This window comes from Adiantum capillus-veneris, chromosome 8, assembly GCF_014529385.1.
Source record: "Adiantum capillus-veneris isolate H3 chromosome 8, ASM1452938v2, whole genome shotgun sequence".
Classification (NCBI taxonomy): domain Eukaryota; kingdom Viridiplantae; phylum Streptophyta; class Polypodiopsida; order Polypodiales; family Pteridaceae; genus Adiantum; species Adiantum capillus-veneris.
The window spans coordinates 88,121,848-88,136,188 of record NC_140938.1 but is presented as its reverse complement, the minus strand read 5'-3'; the positions used below and the strand labels follow the sequence as shown (position 1 = coordinate 88,136,188).

Sequence of the window (14,341 nt, the reverse complement as noted above, 5' to 3'; positions counted from 1 at the left end):
GAGAGAGAGAGAGAGAGAGAGAGAGAGAGAGAGAGAGAGATCAGTACCTGCACAAGCATGTGAAGTTGAAAGCTGAGAGAAGTTGGCTAGTTGGCGGTGCTTTTGTCGTAGTGCTTGTTTGTCTTTCGCTGTCTGATTAGTAACAGCTTGTTAAATTGTTGAATGATATACGACGAGGGGCTAGCAAGGTACATTTTCTCTAGCTGGTGAAAATAAGGGCGAACTTGAAAATCTCTCAGTTACCAGGTCAAAATTTGAAGCTTTTGCCGATAATTACTCCAAAACTTGTGTAAATTTCCCGGTCTTCATAAAGGCAAGCTCAAAATCTAACCGGGATTGTACAATTTCAACCGGTTAAAATACATTGGACTCCGGTTTTTTTCTAACACTTCTGAAAAGCTGAAAAGCTGGTAATCGCGAGGTATTGCTTGACGTGAAAAGCTGAAGCTGCTGTACGTTGGATCATGGGCTCATCAACGCCTTGTATAGTGCCAAGTGGCTGCTTCTTCTTGTTTAGGCCAAGCAAGTAACCACAGCCAAACCAAAGGACGGACAAGAGGTACTTCATTGGAAAAAAAAAATATTGGGTAGCAAAAATATATAGGCGTCGATATCTTCATTGAATGACGTAAACTAAACGAACATGGCAAGTGCCCCGCTCTTACCACGCACGGACTGCCGATTTTCAGAGGCTCTGCAAAGGCTGCGGGGGCAAAGCTTGCGTGCTGTTCGCAGCTTAAGCTGTAGCAGAGGCGACTTTGGGGGCTTGAGGATCAGATATAGAAGTGTGTCTCTACAGAGGGCCTTCCACTCCAATGAGGTATGGCCCATGGTCTATTGACTCCAATGATGTCCGGGAGGTATCACTCTAGCTTGAGAGAGAGAGAGAGAGAGAGAGAGAGAGAGAGAGAGAGAGAGAGATTTCCACCTCTTGGACACGATAAAAATGTTTGAGGTCTGAGAGATTGAAAATCAAGAAAAGGTCTTGGTCATTATTGGACATTTTGAGATGGTGATCAGCTTTGTATATTTATCTTGATGCTGTGCGCTTGAGATGTTTATTTCAATAAGAAAATGCTCTCTTTAGGGAGAAAAAAAAGAGAGCGATGTGTACACTACACATAGTTTGCGGTAACGATGTATTTAGTATGATTAGCTGGCCCTTATTCTTGATCCTTCTTAAGACTTGCGGATCGACTTAACTAAAGGATTTTCATCTTTTAATTAAGGATTGCAACTTATCTAGCGGTCTCATAAAGCATTGTATGCTTTGTGAGAGGTGACGTCATACGGTTAGAGTGAAGAATAGATTTCTTTATTATTAGGATTGGGTTGCATAGGATCTACAAAGCATTCATTGGAAGGATGGCCATATTCAAGTCAGAGTCTTCCTGCAGCATGTGTACAGATACTTCAACAATACATTTGGTTTGTTCAAGTTTTTGCTCGTTCGAGTTGGATCGACAAAACATCCATCAGAATGATTGAGCACATCTTTCAAGAGCATATGATGACATCTTGGTTTTTAATGGAAACTAGGTAGTACTTGAAGGTACTCACTGATAATATGCCTTCAATCAGTGGTGAAAAGATGGACCTTCAACCACTGCTTTTATTCAATGCTAGAAAGACTTGAGGGGTGACTGTCTGTGGAACTCGCTTGTAGAGAGGTCTCGGTAAGGCTTGTTCCCTCTCTCTTTCTCTCATCAAAAGCACAATATCTACCAAACAAATGAGGTAGTAGGCCCATTTATTCAAATGACCACACTCTTTTGGAGGTTATTGGAAAGATCAAAGAGGCACAACTCTAAGAAGACAAGGCAAACTTCATCCGGCTGGGAGGATGGCAAGAAGAAGTAGAGGGAATGGACCAAGAAAAGGATGCTTATACACCGGCATACGAGATAGGAAAGGATGCTTATATACTGGAATACGGGAGATGCACAGGATTTGCGGCGAGCTTCACGATTGACCAATTTGTGGGTATTGGAGACCCATTGATCACTCTCAAAGGAAAACATGTACATCTTTATTATGTCAAACTACATGACTAGATGAAAGTGGTGGTTTGCAAGGAACTAAGATATGAATGGTGGATGTGCTCACCGTGGCTAAACAATATGAAAACAAGAACGTGCGAAGGTGTATGAGACTAGGAAACAAGGGAAATGGATAGTCTATTGAAAGAGGTAGAGCAATGATTGAAGGATTCTTCATTCCGGTCAACCAACAAGGACATCAAATAGTGTATTATATAGTGTTTAGGTGTGTCACATCATAATTCTAGCTCATCCTTATGGAGAGCATTTTCTTTTGAAGTAGTTTTATTTTTCCTTATAATATGTGGTTTATGGTATCTTGAAGTTGAATGTCCTAATAAGGATGTATATGATTTGTCCTCTAGGTTGACTTTGGCCTTGAAGGTCATGGATACAAACAAACCCCCCTTCCCCCCCCCCCCCTTCCCTGTAATCACTTTTGAGGTCAGATCGGATAGAAGCATAGAGATGATTGCAATTTACACACTTAGCAACACTTTCAGTACCTCAAAAAAACTTAAATAACTGTAAAAGGGAGAGAGAGAATCCACGCGAGAGATATGAAGTGGTGGAGTTCCACTCCAAGACGGCAATAGCCCCAAAGACTGGTGCCCCTTTCTGTATTTCTTTATTATTGCTTCGTAAAGGTACAATTTCTCTAGGGTCCCAACACTCCGAGATTTTGCGTCCAGATACCCCAAAAGAGTAGCTCTTGGGACACTTATAAACAATACAAGGGATGCCAAAAAGAAGAGCCCCAAAAGCTCTAGTCCAAAAGCATTGAGTATCAAAAGCATATGCGTTATTTATTGTTTAAGCCCCTTGGCCAAGGTTTCGTAAGAATCCTAACCCACTTTGTCTTTCAGTCCTCTTGGCCGGTCTCTAGTAAGTTGGTAGAGCTTCTTCTTCTTCTTCTTCTCCAGCTGCTGCTGCTAGGGTTTAGGCCCTTGGTAGGGATCTATGTCATTTGTTGGAACTTGGTGGTGCCGCGTTACTAACTTGTCACATACCTCTCTCTCAAAGAAAAGTTATCGTCCTTGATTACACTTGCAAAACAACTAAAGGACAAAAACTTTTTTAGCACTCACTGACTCTATGTACCCATGTACTAGAGTCCACAAGACAGTACCTTTACAGAACGTGTAGTTCACAAATTGTGAGAGTGGTGTACGCGGAAGAGAGAGAGAGAGAGAGAGAGAGAGAGAGAGAGAGAGAGAGAGAGAGAGAGAGAGATGCAAGGTGTGAGAGGAGGGGGCAATCAGCCCCCCATGACTACCATCAACCACAAAACGTACACATCAACCACAAAACGTACAAATACAACATATAAAATGGGTACCCCCTGGCTCCATATATAGGTGCCCAAGGAAGCCCATACTGGGCAGGCGGCCTGACAAAGTGCAGCCTATATGCATATGCTATGGGTGGCCAGCCTGGAGGCACACTAGCTGTACATGCATGCCCTAGACCTACGAAGTAGTAGAGTGGTGTAAATCTAACACCCCCCTCTCAGCACCTGATGCTGAACAAACCGCATGAAGCTGAAGATGTGAAGCAAATGATGAAGGTGTCTGCTGCGATGTCCACAAAAGGACAATACTTCGGCGAACTTCGCAACTGTAGTAGTAGTCTGGGTGTCCCGACCGCCAAGAGATCTCCATGGTAAAGTGCTGTCACGTATAGTGTAGCAAACTGCTGTACTCCATCGATACAGGGTGAAGATACTGTGTGAAGGTCCCAAATTGAGTGTAAAAACAACTCCTTGTTGTAAAAGAAGTGCCAATAGACCTGCAAGTGTCTTTCCCAATAGGATCTGTGGTGTCTGTAGTCAATCTGTGTGGAGAAAATGGGGAAGCCCAGGAACCGTCATGAGAATGACCGGAAGCTTGTCAATGCATGAACCTACAACCCAAGGTGGCCAGGTGGCTAAGCTGTGTAAAACTCCAGGAAGGCCAGATGTAGCAATCTGTGCCGTAAATGTCCTCCGAAGCCAGACTAAACAGTCTGCACTATAGAAGCTACCGTAAGCTGCAACAGTCACCGATAGACCGCACGGACCACCACTGGATGGTTTCGTAGTAGGTAGGGTAATCCAAGATGAGGGGAAAGCCAAACTCAACAGTCTGCGCTGTGAAGGGCCTCTGAGAAGAGGTGTGGTCAGACTAAGCTGTCTGCACCGTAATTATCTTGTAGCAGTAGGGAATCAAGTCTGTGCTGTGAAGAACCTGTGAGAAGAGGAAAGGCCATACCAATCTGTCTGTGCCGTCTTGCTTTGTATCTCCTGCCTCCAATCCTCCGGTGTCAACCAAAACAGAATCTGCGCCAACAACGCCACCAAACCGCAACTCGGTGTGGCTCTCAATGTGAATGAGCTGGGAGTGGCCTACTGTCAGGTCGGAGGATAAGTCTGCTGGAAGGTTACCGAGGGTGAATGTAAGCAACTTTGAATGTAGCAAATTAAATGATCAGGAGTGTAGAAGAGCAACTGCACTACCATCCAAGCCAAGCTCTGGGTGACTCCGGATGTAGTCGCGGGATGCCTGATCTCTCGCATCTTGCGGGTAAACTCTCCAAGAGAGTCCAAAGCAGTGAAGTCCCACTCCAGTCTGTAGATCCAAGCAATGAACTTGTCCGAGAAGAGATCCAAGATCCTCTCCTTAAGTCCATGTAGTTGTTCCTGTGTAAGCAAGTGATCTGACATGTCGAGGTCAAGTGGTAAGTGTCTGTCCACCCAAGATGGTGGTGTCTTCTTCGGTTTTGAAAACGCATATCTGTTCCAGGAAACACAGGGCTGATGTGATGCCTTAGGGTGCTTTTCTTTGCAAGGAGGGGGCGCCAAGAGAGGGAGCAGCAGATCGATGTCTTCAAAGCCAAAAACGCTGGCCTGATTGAAAAACGCTGATCTGCTGAAAAACGCTAGGCTGAAAATTGTAGTTCTCGCGATGAAAACCTGTAGAAGTGCTAGCGCTAGGCCTCCACAGTGAAATCGATGATGATTCTCCAAAAAACGCTGGCTGTTGTGATCTTGGGAGGAGAACCTGTTGCTGAAGGTGCGCCCTCAATGCTGGCGATTGATACCATGTGAGTGTGCACGTGTGCGCGAGAGAGAGAGAGAGAGAGAGAGAGAGAGAGAGAGAGAGAGAGAGAGAGAAATGCAAGGTGTGAGAGGAGGGGGCGATCAGCCCCCCATGACTACCATCAACCACAAGACTTGCAAATACAACGTATAAAATGGGTACCCTTGGCTCCATATATAGGTGCCCAAGGGAGCCCATACTGGGCCGGCGGCCGGACAAAGTGCAGCCTATATGCATATGCTATGGGTGGTCAGCCCGGAGGCACACTAGCCATACATGCATGCCCTAGACCTGTGAAGTAGTAGAGTGGTGTAAATCTAACACAAATCACACTCTTAGTTCATAGTAAACACTGTGTTTCAATCATTCAATCTAGTCATCTCATCTGTCCAGAACTCTTGATGTCAAATGCACCTAGATCCTTGTGCAGCCTCGCTCACAATAATATCTAGTCATCTCATCTCTACACGACACTTATAAGTTGGTGGGTACTAGGAATTTAACTCAAAAGGGCATAGGGGACACATGGCAGCTCCATAGCAAATTTCCAGACTACTCTCAGCTGGGGGCGCCCAATATTGAGAGAGGAGGCTGATTTTTGGCTCATGTGATCATACAGTGTGTGTGTGAGTAGTGGGTGCAGGTTTTACAGCTTTAATGGAAAGCTTGCCTTCTCCCTTGTCTCATGTAGCGTGACAATTTTCTCTCGCGCATCTCTTTCCCCCCTTTTGCACATATGGTAATGCGCCACTAGTTGGGCTTCTTAGATGACCATGTACAGTTCCAGGGGTTTTATGCACGTTTGCCAAGGCAAGACCCTTTTGTACAGGAACCGGATTAGCTAACTGCTAATCCCTCACATATGTGAGAGTGCGCGCGTGCAGAAGCGTGAGAGAGAAGAGAGAGAGAGACAATAGACACAACAAACGCTGTCATGATCGCCCCCCATGACTACGAGAGCATAAGACTAGTACAATGTCAAATAGTATGGAAGTGGGTACTCCCCGGGCCCCATAAATAGGTGCCCAAGGTGAGGTAGGGCAATGCCAGATAAAATCCCCCAGACCCAGCAAGAAATAAATAAAACATGAGGGCGCCCGGCCTAGAAGTGGGCGGCCGGACAATGTTGTCTGCATGCGTATGCAAAGGGTGGCCAGCCCGGGTGTATATAGGTAGTATGGTAAAAATTGGGGACACACTAGCCATACAAATATGCCCTAGACGTGTGAAGCAGCTGAGTGGTGTAAATCTAACACCCCCTCTCAGCACCTGATGTTGAACAAACCGCATGAAGCCGAAGATGTTAGGCAAATGTTGAAGATATATGCTGCAACGTCCACTGAAGGACAATACTCCGGCGAACTCCGCGAGTGTAGCAGCAGTTTGGGGGTGTCCACTGTCGCGACCGCCAAGAAATCTCCATGGTAAAGTGCCGTCACGAGCAGTGTAGCAAACTGCTGTACTCCGCCGATACAGTGTGAAGGTACTGCGTGAAGGTCTCGAACTGAGTGTGAAAACAACTCCTTGTCGTGAAAGAAGTGCCAATACACCTGCAAGTGTCCTGCCCAATAGGATCTCTGGTGTCTACAGTCAAACCGTCTGGAGAAAATGGGGAAGCCCAGGAACCGTCATGAGAATGATCGGAAGCCTGTCAATGCATGGACCTGTAACCCAAGGTGGCCAGGTGGCTAAGCTATGTAAAACTCCAGGAAGGCCAAATGTAGCAATCTGCGCCGTAAACTCACTCCGAAACAAAAAAAGCTAGACTAACAGTCTGCACTGTAGAAGCTATCGTAAGCTGTAGCAGTCTCCGAGAGACTGCATGGACCACCACCGGATGGTGTCCTGTCAGTAGGTAGGTAATCCAAGATGAGGGGAAAGCCAGACTCAACAGTCTCTGCCATGAAGGGCCTCTGAGAAGAAGTGTGGTCAGACCAAGCTGTCTGCACTGTAATCATCCTGTAGAAGAAGGGAAGCCAGACTGGGGAGTCCGCACTATGAAGATCCTCTGAGAAGACGAAAGGCCAGACCAATCTGTCTGCGCCATCTTGCCTGTATCTCCTGTCTCCAATCCTTCGGTGTCAATTAAAACAGAATCCGTGCCAACAACGCCACCAAACCGCAACTCGGTGTGGCTCTCAATGTGAATGAGCTGGGAGTGGCCTATTGTCAGGTCGGGGGATAAGTCTGCTGTAAGGTACCGAGGGTGAGTGTAAGCAACTCTGAATGTAGCAAATTAAATGATCAGGAGTGTAGAAGAGCAACTGCACTACCATCCAAGCCAAGCTCTGGGTGACTCTGGATGTAGTCGCGGGATGCCTGATCTCCCTCATCTCGCAGGTAAACTCTCCACGAGAGTCCAAAGCACTCAAGTCGCACTCCATCCAAACAATGAACTTGTTCAAGAAGAGATCCAAGATTCTCTCCCTAAGTCCATGTAGATGCTCCTGTGTCAGCAAGCAATCTGACGCGTCGAGGTCAAGTGGTAAGTGTTTGCACCAAAGATGGTGGTGTCTTCTCTATGAATGTCGTGATCCCATATGCCATGAGCATGGCCATATCTCGTGTGAACTCCTATGATGAGTGCATAGATGTGTCCATAGCAAACCACAAGTCACCACCCCTCTGGAGTCTGCAACCGCCGAATGATGGCTGGAATAAATGGATCTCCCAAGGATCGTACACCTGTAGATGATCAAGCCGATGTGGAAGATATCGTGTACTGCAGCAGTCATTGAGAGATTGCACGGACCACCACCGGATGGTGTCTTGGCAGTAATTAACTTCATCCTTCGTAAAAAACTCAAACCATGTGGCTGCTGTCCACCCAAAAACTCAACTGCGAGGTGATGAAAACGCTGCTGTCCAGCGATTTTCAGCATGCTCGTATGCTCCCGGCATGGTCTGGAGCGGTGCAGAGGGTGTAAGGAGGGTGGGGAATCAAAGTCACTGCCCCTGATGGGCTGAAAATGCGTCTGCTTTTCCGAAAGCTGCTTCTGTGACAAGTAGCGTAAACTCTAGTGATCTGTAAAGACTGTAAAATCGGCTATGATTAAATAGTGTTGCCACTACGTAAGAGCATGGATCACTGCCAATAGCTCTCTCTCATAAATTTGTGCTACCAAATTTGACCGTGAAAACATCCTGCTTTCGTAACCAATCACATGGCCTTCTTGCATCAGAGCTACTCCCAGACTACGACCACAAGCATCACAATAAACTTCGAATGGCTTTTGCAAGTTAGGCAACGCCAACAGTGGTCCGATAGTCAAAGTCAATTTTTCTCTAAGTGTCCGAAAAGCAGTCATCTTTGTTGGTCCCCACATGAAAGGGACTCCTTTTTGAGTCAGTAAATGCAAAGGTGAAGCTATCTTTGCAAACTTCTGAATGAACCGCCGATAATAAGAGCACAAGCCCACAGCTTCGAACTTCGTGAACATTCTTTAGGTCAAGCCAATCGCGGATAGTCTTGATTTTGGCCGGTTCCATCTGTACTCCTTTTGCTGAGACAATGTGCCCCAAGAAATGTATCTTGGGTAAAAAAAACTCACTCTTTTTGGCATTGATAACCAATTTATGCTTGCGTAATGCCTGAAAGACCTGTAGCAGATGATGTCTATGTTCTGCTTCATTCTTGGAGAGAACAATAATGTCGTCAAAGAAAGTGCCAACAAAATCGATACTCTTTGAAAATCCTATCCATCATTCGGTTAAAAGTTAAGTTGATGGAGCATTTGTGAGTCCAAAAGGCATCACCAAATATTCATATAAACCAAAAGTTGTCGGAAAGGCCGTCTTACAGACATACCCCGGAGCGATTCTGATCTGATGATATCCGCTTTTCAAATCAATCCTGCTGAAACAAGAGGATTCTTGAAGTTTGTCGAGAATTTCATCGATCCTTGGGGATAGGGAATCTGTTCTTGATGGTGATTTTATTGAGAGCTCTATAATCAATGCACATTCTCTAAGATCCGTCTTTCTTTAGTACTAGCAAAACCGGAGAACAATAAGGTGATGTGCTAGGTTGGATGAGACCCTTTTCTAGAAGCTCTTTTACTTGGTTCATTATTTCTTCATTCTGGGCTCGGCTAACTCGATAAGGTGGCCGGTTTGGTGGTGTACTTGCAGGAATCAAATCAATTGTGTGGTCCTCAGGACGAGGTGGAGGCAACTCGCCGGGTAGGCCTTCAGAGAAGCAATCAGCATGTGTGTGTAGAAATTCGCGTCGTTCTTTATCCAATTCAGACATATTGGTTCTTTGTTCATCATTCAATTCTTTCTAGTAGATCGAATAAACAAAAAGACTGGATTTTATTAATTTCGAAATGGCCGAAGCCGATAGAATAGGGATGGACTCTTCCTTCAATTTTACATCAAGCACAATTTTCTTGCCCTTCTCATTTGTCAAACTCACTTTCTTGGCCCAATAGTCAACCACGACGTTGTTCGTGGCACCAAGGGATTCCTAGGAGAACGTCACACCCTTCCAAAGGCATGATGTAAAAGTCCTCATGCCCTAAATACCCCCTACAATGTAAATGAAGTTTGCCAATGATAGGTGTAATGGCAACATCTCATCCGGGTGCCGCTAGAACTGCCTCCGCGTGTGGCCCTATCTTGTGTCAAGCCGCCAATTTAGGTGAAATGAAGTTGGCCTTGGCTCCTTCATCAAAGAAAATGAGGGCTTCTTGATCTCTTACTTTGCCCCATGCGCGGCAAAGCTTTGTGCTTTCGTCCATCTGATTTAGGTCAGTCCCCATACAATCAGGTACCCGTCCTGCTTTCATCTTTTCTTTTCTGCCACGTTCTTCCGCTGCTTTGGAGCTCTCTGGCCTATCTTCTGATTGTCCTCGTTGTGCCTTTTTGGGGCACCTTGCAGAGATGTGTCCTTGTTCCCCGCAATCAAAGTACTTCCCCTCTTTGAGATAATCTGCTCTCTGTTCCTCGGTCAATCGGGGTCGTGCATCCTTCTTTTTCTGGAACTTCCTCTTTCTTCTATTGTCATTTATTGAGTTCTGTCTGGTCCTCGAGGTCGAAACTTGATCAGTGGGGTAAGTCAAGTTAGCCGAATGCATAGCGAATCCCCGCTTAGCATGGCCCATCAATTGTTGTATGGACTCGGACTTCTGCTCAAGAGTAATCTCGGATTTCTTTCGGAAGTCCAGAGCAAAACCGCTCGATTTGCTGCTTAAAAGTGACCTTTTTGAAAGAAGAGGCCGGTAGAAAAGCATCCCAAACCTCCCACAATAAGCATCCAAAGTGTTAGCCTTGGTGATCCAGAGATGGTTCCAAGCGGTCATCACATCGCGTTCGTACTCCTGAGTTAGCCAAGAAGAAATAAAGAGCGGTTTGAACTTTAACCTTGGTAGGGGCTTCTTTTCGTAAAAGAAGAGTGGACCACCGTGTATGTGCATTTCCTTTCAAAAATGATGCTGTCCTCCTGATCTTGGAGTGCTCTGAATAGCGCCCTCCTGAGAATGCTATATCAAACTGCTAAATAAAGGCTAAAGCCTTGGGAGCATATCGGAATCTTGAAAAGGATTCAAACTTTACTGAATGTCCACCTTCCTTAAATTCCTTGGTCTTTTTGCCCTTGTCCTCGAGAAAATCATAATGATTGGCTCTATAAAAGTCTTTCTTCTTTGAATGAAACATGTGATCATTGGAGTCCGAACTGTCAGAGGAGGATGAATCCTCAGTAGAACTGTCAGAAACGGGTCAGGATCTGCTCTTCTTTGCCTTCTTCTTGTTCTTTCCAAAACTTTGATTCTTGCTTCGCTTCTTGCCCTTTCTGTCCTCCTTGCTCGAATAGGAAGAGGAGGAGCTATGCGAACTGTAAGAAGAAGAAGAACTGGGTAGTCCTTTGAAACGTACATGCTTCTGCTGTTTTCGTGCATTTGCAAAAGAAGATTGAAGGCCCAAATAACTGGGGTAGTTAGCCCCCTTGTTCGCTTCTTCAATTGTTTCTTCGATGGCTTCTTCGCTTCCAAAAATTGATTGATTCGTTTTTCGACGACGTCATTAAGTTCTTTTGCAATGAACATCCTTGGGGTAGGAGGTTTCTTGAGGGCCGATTTTATCGGTGAATCGATGGCTTTCTGCCAATGTGTATGCACTTTGTCAATTGGGTGCTGGGTCAAAAATTTGGCATACTGTGGATCCTTTGCAAACTGGAGCATCTGCTTTGCGCACTCGTCAACTTGTTGTTGACGTTGCATCTCCATAAGATAATACTGTGTAGGCCGAGGTGGCCCGTACTCGTGATCTGCTAATCCACTCGAATTCTCCGTACTACCTCCCGTTCTCGAGGTGGCAGGAGTTGTCGTTTGATTCTTGCCTGAATCCATGTGTGTCGCGAGAAAAGGGATCGCATTTCCCAGTAGAAGAGAAATTGGCTGAGCTTTGATACCACTATAACAAACTTGGACACCCCAAGTTTGAAATCTGTCGCGACACGAGAGAGAGATTCACTTTAAACACTTCACAAATTGGTATTTCTTTTTGTATTAAAAATTGAGCAAAGTACAATTGCCCTTGGGTCACCTCTCCTCACCGACTCGTCAGCACACAATGAGCTAGAGAGGACCCAAAGGACTTATTTAAAGGCCCTTGGCCATGGAAAACCAGTTACATAAAAAGCTTTTAAACTCAAAAGCATGGTCTCCCAATAGCTGTAGCCAGCGCAATTCACGGAAATCCGTACGACCAGCCACGTCAAGAGCCCATCGCGCTCTACGAAAGTCAATACGGTCAGCCATGTCAGCAGTGGGAATCGCTGGAAATTCTTGCAGCGCCTTTGCTTTTCTTTTTCCTTATTCCTAGGTGTCCCCAGGGCCTTGTCGGCAGGTGCCCATAAGTTGGGACACCCTATAGCATGCCACGTCATAAGTTTGTGACAAGTAGTCCCCAGACAGACCTCTAGAGTAGAGGATACCATGTCAGGACCGAGAGGAGGTACCAAGGCAGTTGGACAGAGGGATAGAGGAGGACCAACAATCGAACGAAGTCTAGGAGTAGCTTGAGTTGCCCTAGGGTAGGCAAGTCAAGCAAACTTTGATCTCTTGGAGATTTAGTCGTAGGTGTCTCTCACAGTAGGCATTGTTCAAGGGGAGCAAGAGAGTGAGTTTGTCACGAGACTGTGACAACCACTATATATATTTACTAGTTTCTTTCCCTTGATTTAATTTTTGGGGCCCTCTTGTTGAAATCACAAATGCACGGACATTGCATGGTCAGTGTGAAATGACCGTTGACTGAGAGTTTCACCCGCAAGAGTCAAGGCCGATCGGCATTGGGATCCGACTAGTAAAGAAGTGGCTAGGCTCAATTAAAATCATTTAGGGCTTTCGGCAAGATTGTATAAGTTGGTGGGTACTAGGAATTAAACCAATAGGAGCAAACTGGACACGTGGCAGTAAGAGAGCAACCTACCGTAGTCTGTCACAAACTGGTGACATGGCAACCCTACAAGTTGTCCCAACTTATGGCCAAGTGACGAGGGGATCCCGGGGACACAAGAAGACAAAAATAATGCGTTGAATTATGCTAACATGGCTGTCGTACGATTTCCAAAAATTGCGCTGACTGTACGGGTTGCCGCAAAAAAGTGCCGACTGCTGACTGTTGACGTGGCCTTACAATACGGAATTCCGCGAATTACGTTGGCTGTTTTTAGCATTAAAGCTTTTGGAGACTACTGCTTTTGAGTTTGAGAAGCTTGGGGGGCTTTGCTTTTAGCAACCCTATGTAACCTTTATCAGTGGCCTTTGGGGCTCACTTCTCAGAGCATTTGGACGCAGAGTCTGAAAGTGAGATCTACGGGCCCTCTTTGTACTTTGCCCACAGATTAATATAAAAAGAAATACCGAAAGGGGCGCTAGTCTTTGGGGCCAATACCTCTGGGCACGGAACTACGCTGGGGTGTGTCGTCTTTGTGAATTGTTTTGAAGTGAATCTCTCTTGTGTCGCGGTAGAATCTTGACTTGGGGTGTCCAAGTTTGTTACAGTGGTATCAGAGCACGACCGATTTCTCTTCTACTGGGAAATCCGATCCTTTTCTCGTGGCACTGATGGATTTCAACAAGAATCAGTCGGCTTCTTCTGCATCTGTGAATGCGGGAGGAGGTCACGAAGAAGATTCTCATAATCAAATAGAGGAAGAGTACGGCCCACCTCGGTTTACTCAGTTCGAAATTGAAGAGATGGAACGTCGACAGCAGGTTGACGAGGCAACAAAGCAGATGATTAAAATTGTGTAGGATCCGAAATTTGCAAATTTTGTCTCAGCAATCCATCGCAGAAGTGCACACTGAGTGGCAGAAAGCCAAAGAACCACCCATGAAACAGGCAATCAAGAAACCTCCTTCTTTGAGGATGTTTACAGAGCAAAAATTACAATAGGTGGTTCAGACACATATCAGCCGGCTTTTGGACGCAAACAACAAATTCAAAAGAAAGAAGAAGCGTGTACGATTTGAAGGACTACCCAGCTCTTCTTCTTCTTCTTCTTCTTACAATTCTTCTAGCTCTTCTGACTCGAGGGAGGAAGAAAGAAAAGGCAAAAAGCGAAGCAAAAAGAAAAACTTCGGAAAGGGCAAGAAAAAGGCAATGAAGCCCAGATTTTGCCCAGTTTTTGATAGTTCTACAAAGGAGTCATCCTCAGACAGTTCGGACACATGTTTTATGCAAAGAAGAAGCATTTTTACAGAGCCAACCAATATGACTTTTTCAAAGATAAAAGCAAGAAAGTATAAGAATTCAAAGAAGGTGGACAGTTGATTAAGTTTGAATCCTTTTCTGGGTTCCGAGGTGCTCCGAGGGCTTTGGCCTTCATTTAGCAGTTCTATTGTTTCGAGAAAAAGATCCTTCTATTAGTTAATGAACCTGCCCATAGGGCTACAACCACCTCTACTAGAGAGGGCTACAACAATCATAAAGGGGAGACTCTCCCAATGAAAAACAACATATGTACAATGAGGCTAAATCAAGAGATGGGAGGAGGGGAAAGCCACACAGGTGGACGGTAGTGCCATCTCAGCACACCTTGGACCATGGTGAAGAAAGGCCCAGGGCACCAGAGTCTCCCGCATGCGGTCGGAGCTGCCTTGGAGTCTCTGGAACTGTCCTCTGAGAGTATGGACCAGCTCTAGCCAAAGATCACGAACAGTCTCTGCTGGTGGTATAGGGCGAGCCTCAAAGATGCGGAAGCAGCGGGCCCGCCAA

General features: G+C 45.6%; 1 protein-coding gene across 2 annotated transcripts in view; it reads left to right on the top strand.

Moving 5' to 3' along the window:
- The first annotated feature begins 628 nt into the window (after window positions 1-628).
- Window positions 629-14,341, top strand: part of RRF (ribosome recycling factor, chloroplast precursor) — a 42,476-nt gene continuing 28,763 nt past the window's right edge. Inside the window, exon 1 of one of the 2 annotated variants that reach the window (XM_086518169.1) lies at window positions 629-820. In XM_086518169.1, coding sequence (XP_086374295.1) covers window positions 644-820 — 177 coding nt within the window. In that variant the 5' untranslated portion in view covers window positions 629-643. The remainder of the gene's footprint in view (window positions 821-14,341) is intronic. The other variant, XM_086518170.1, reaches the window with a different exon arrangement.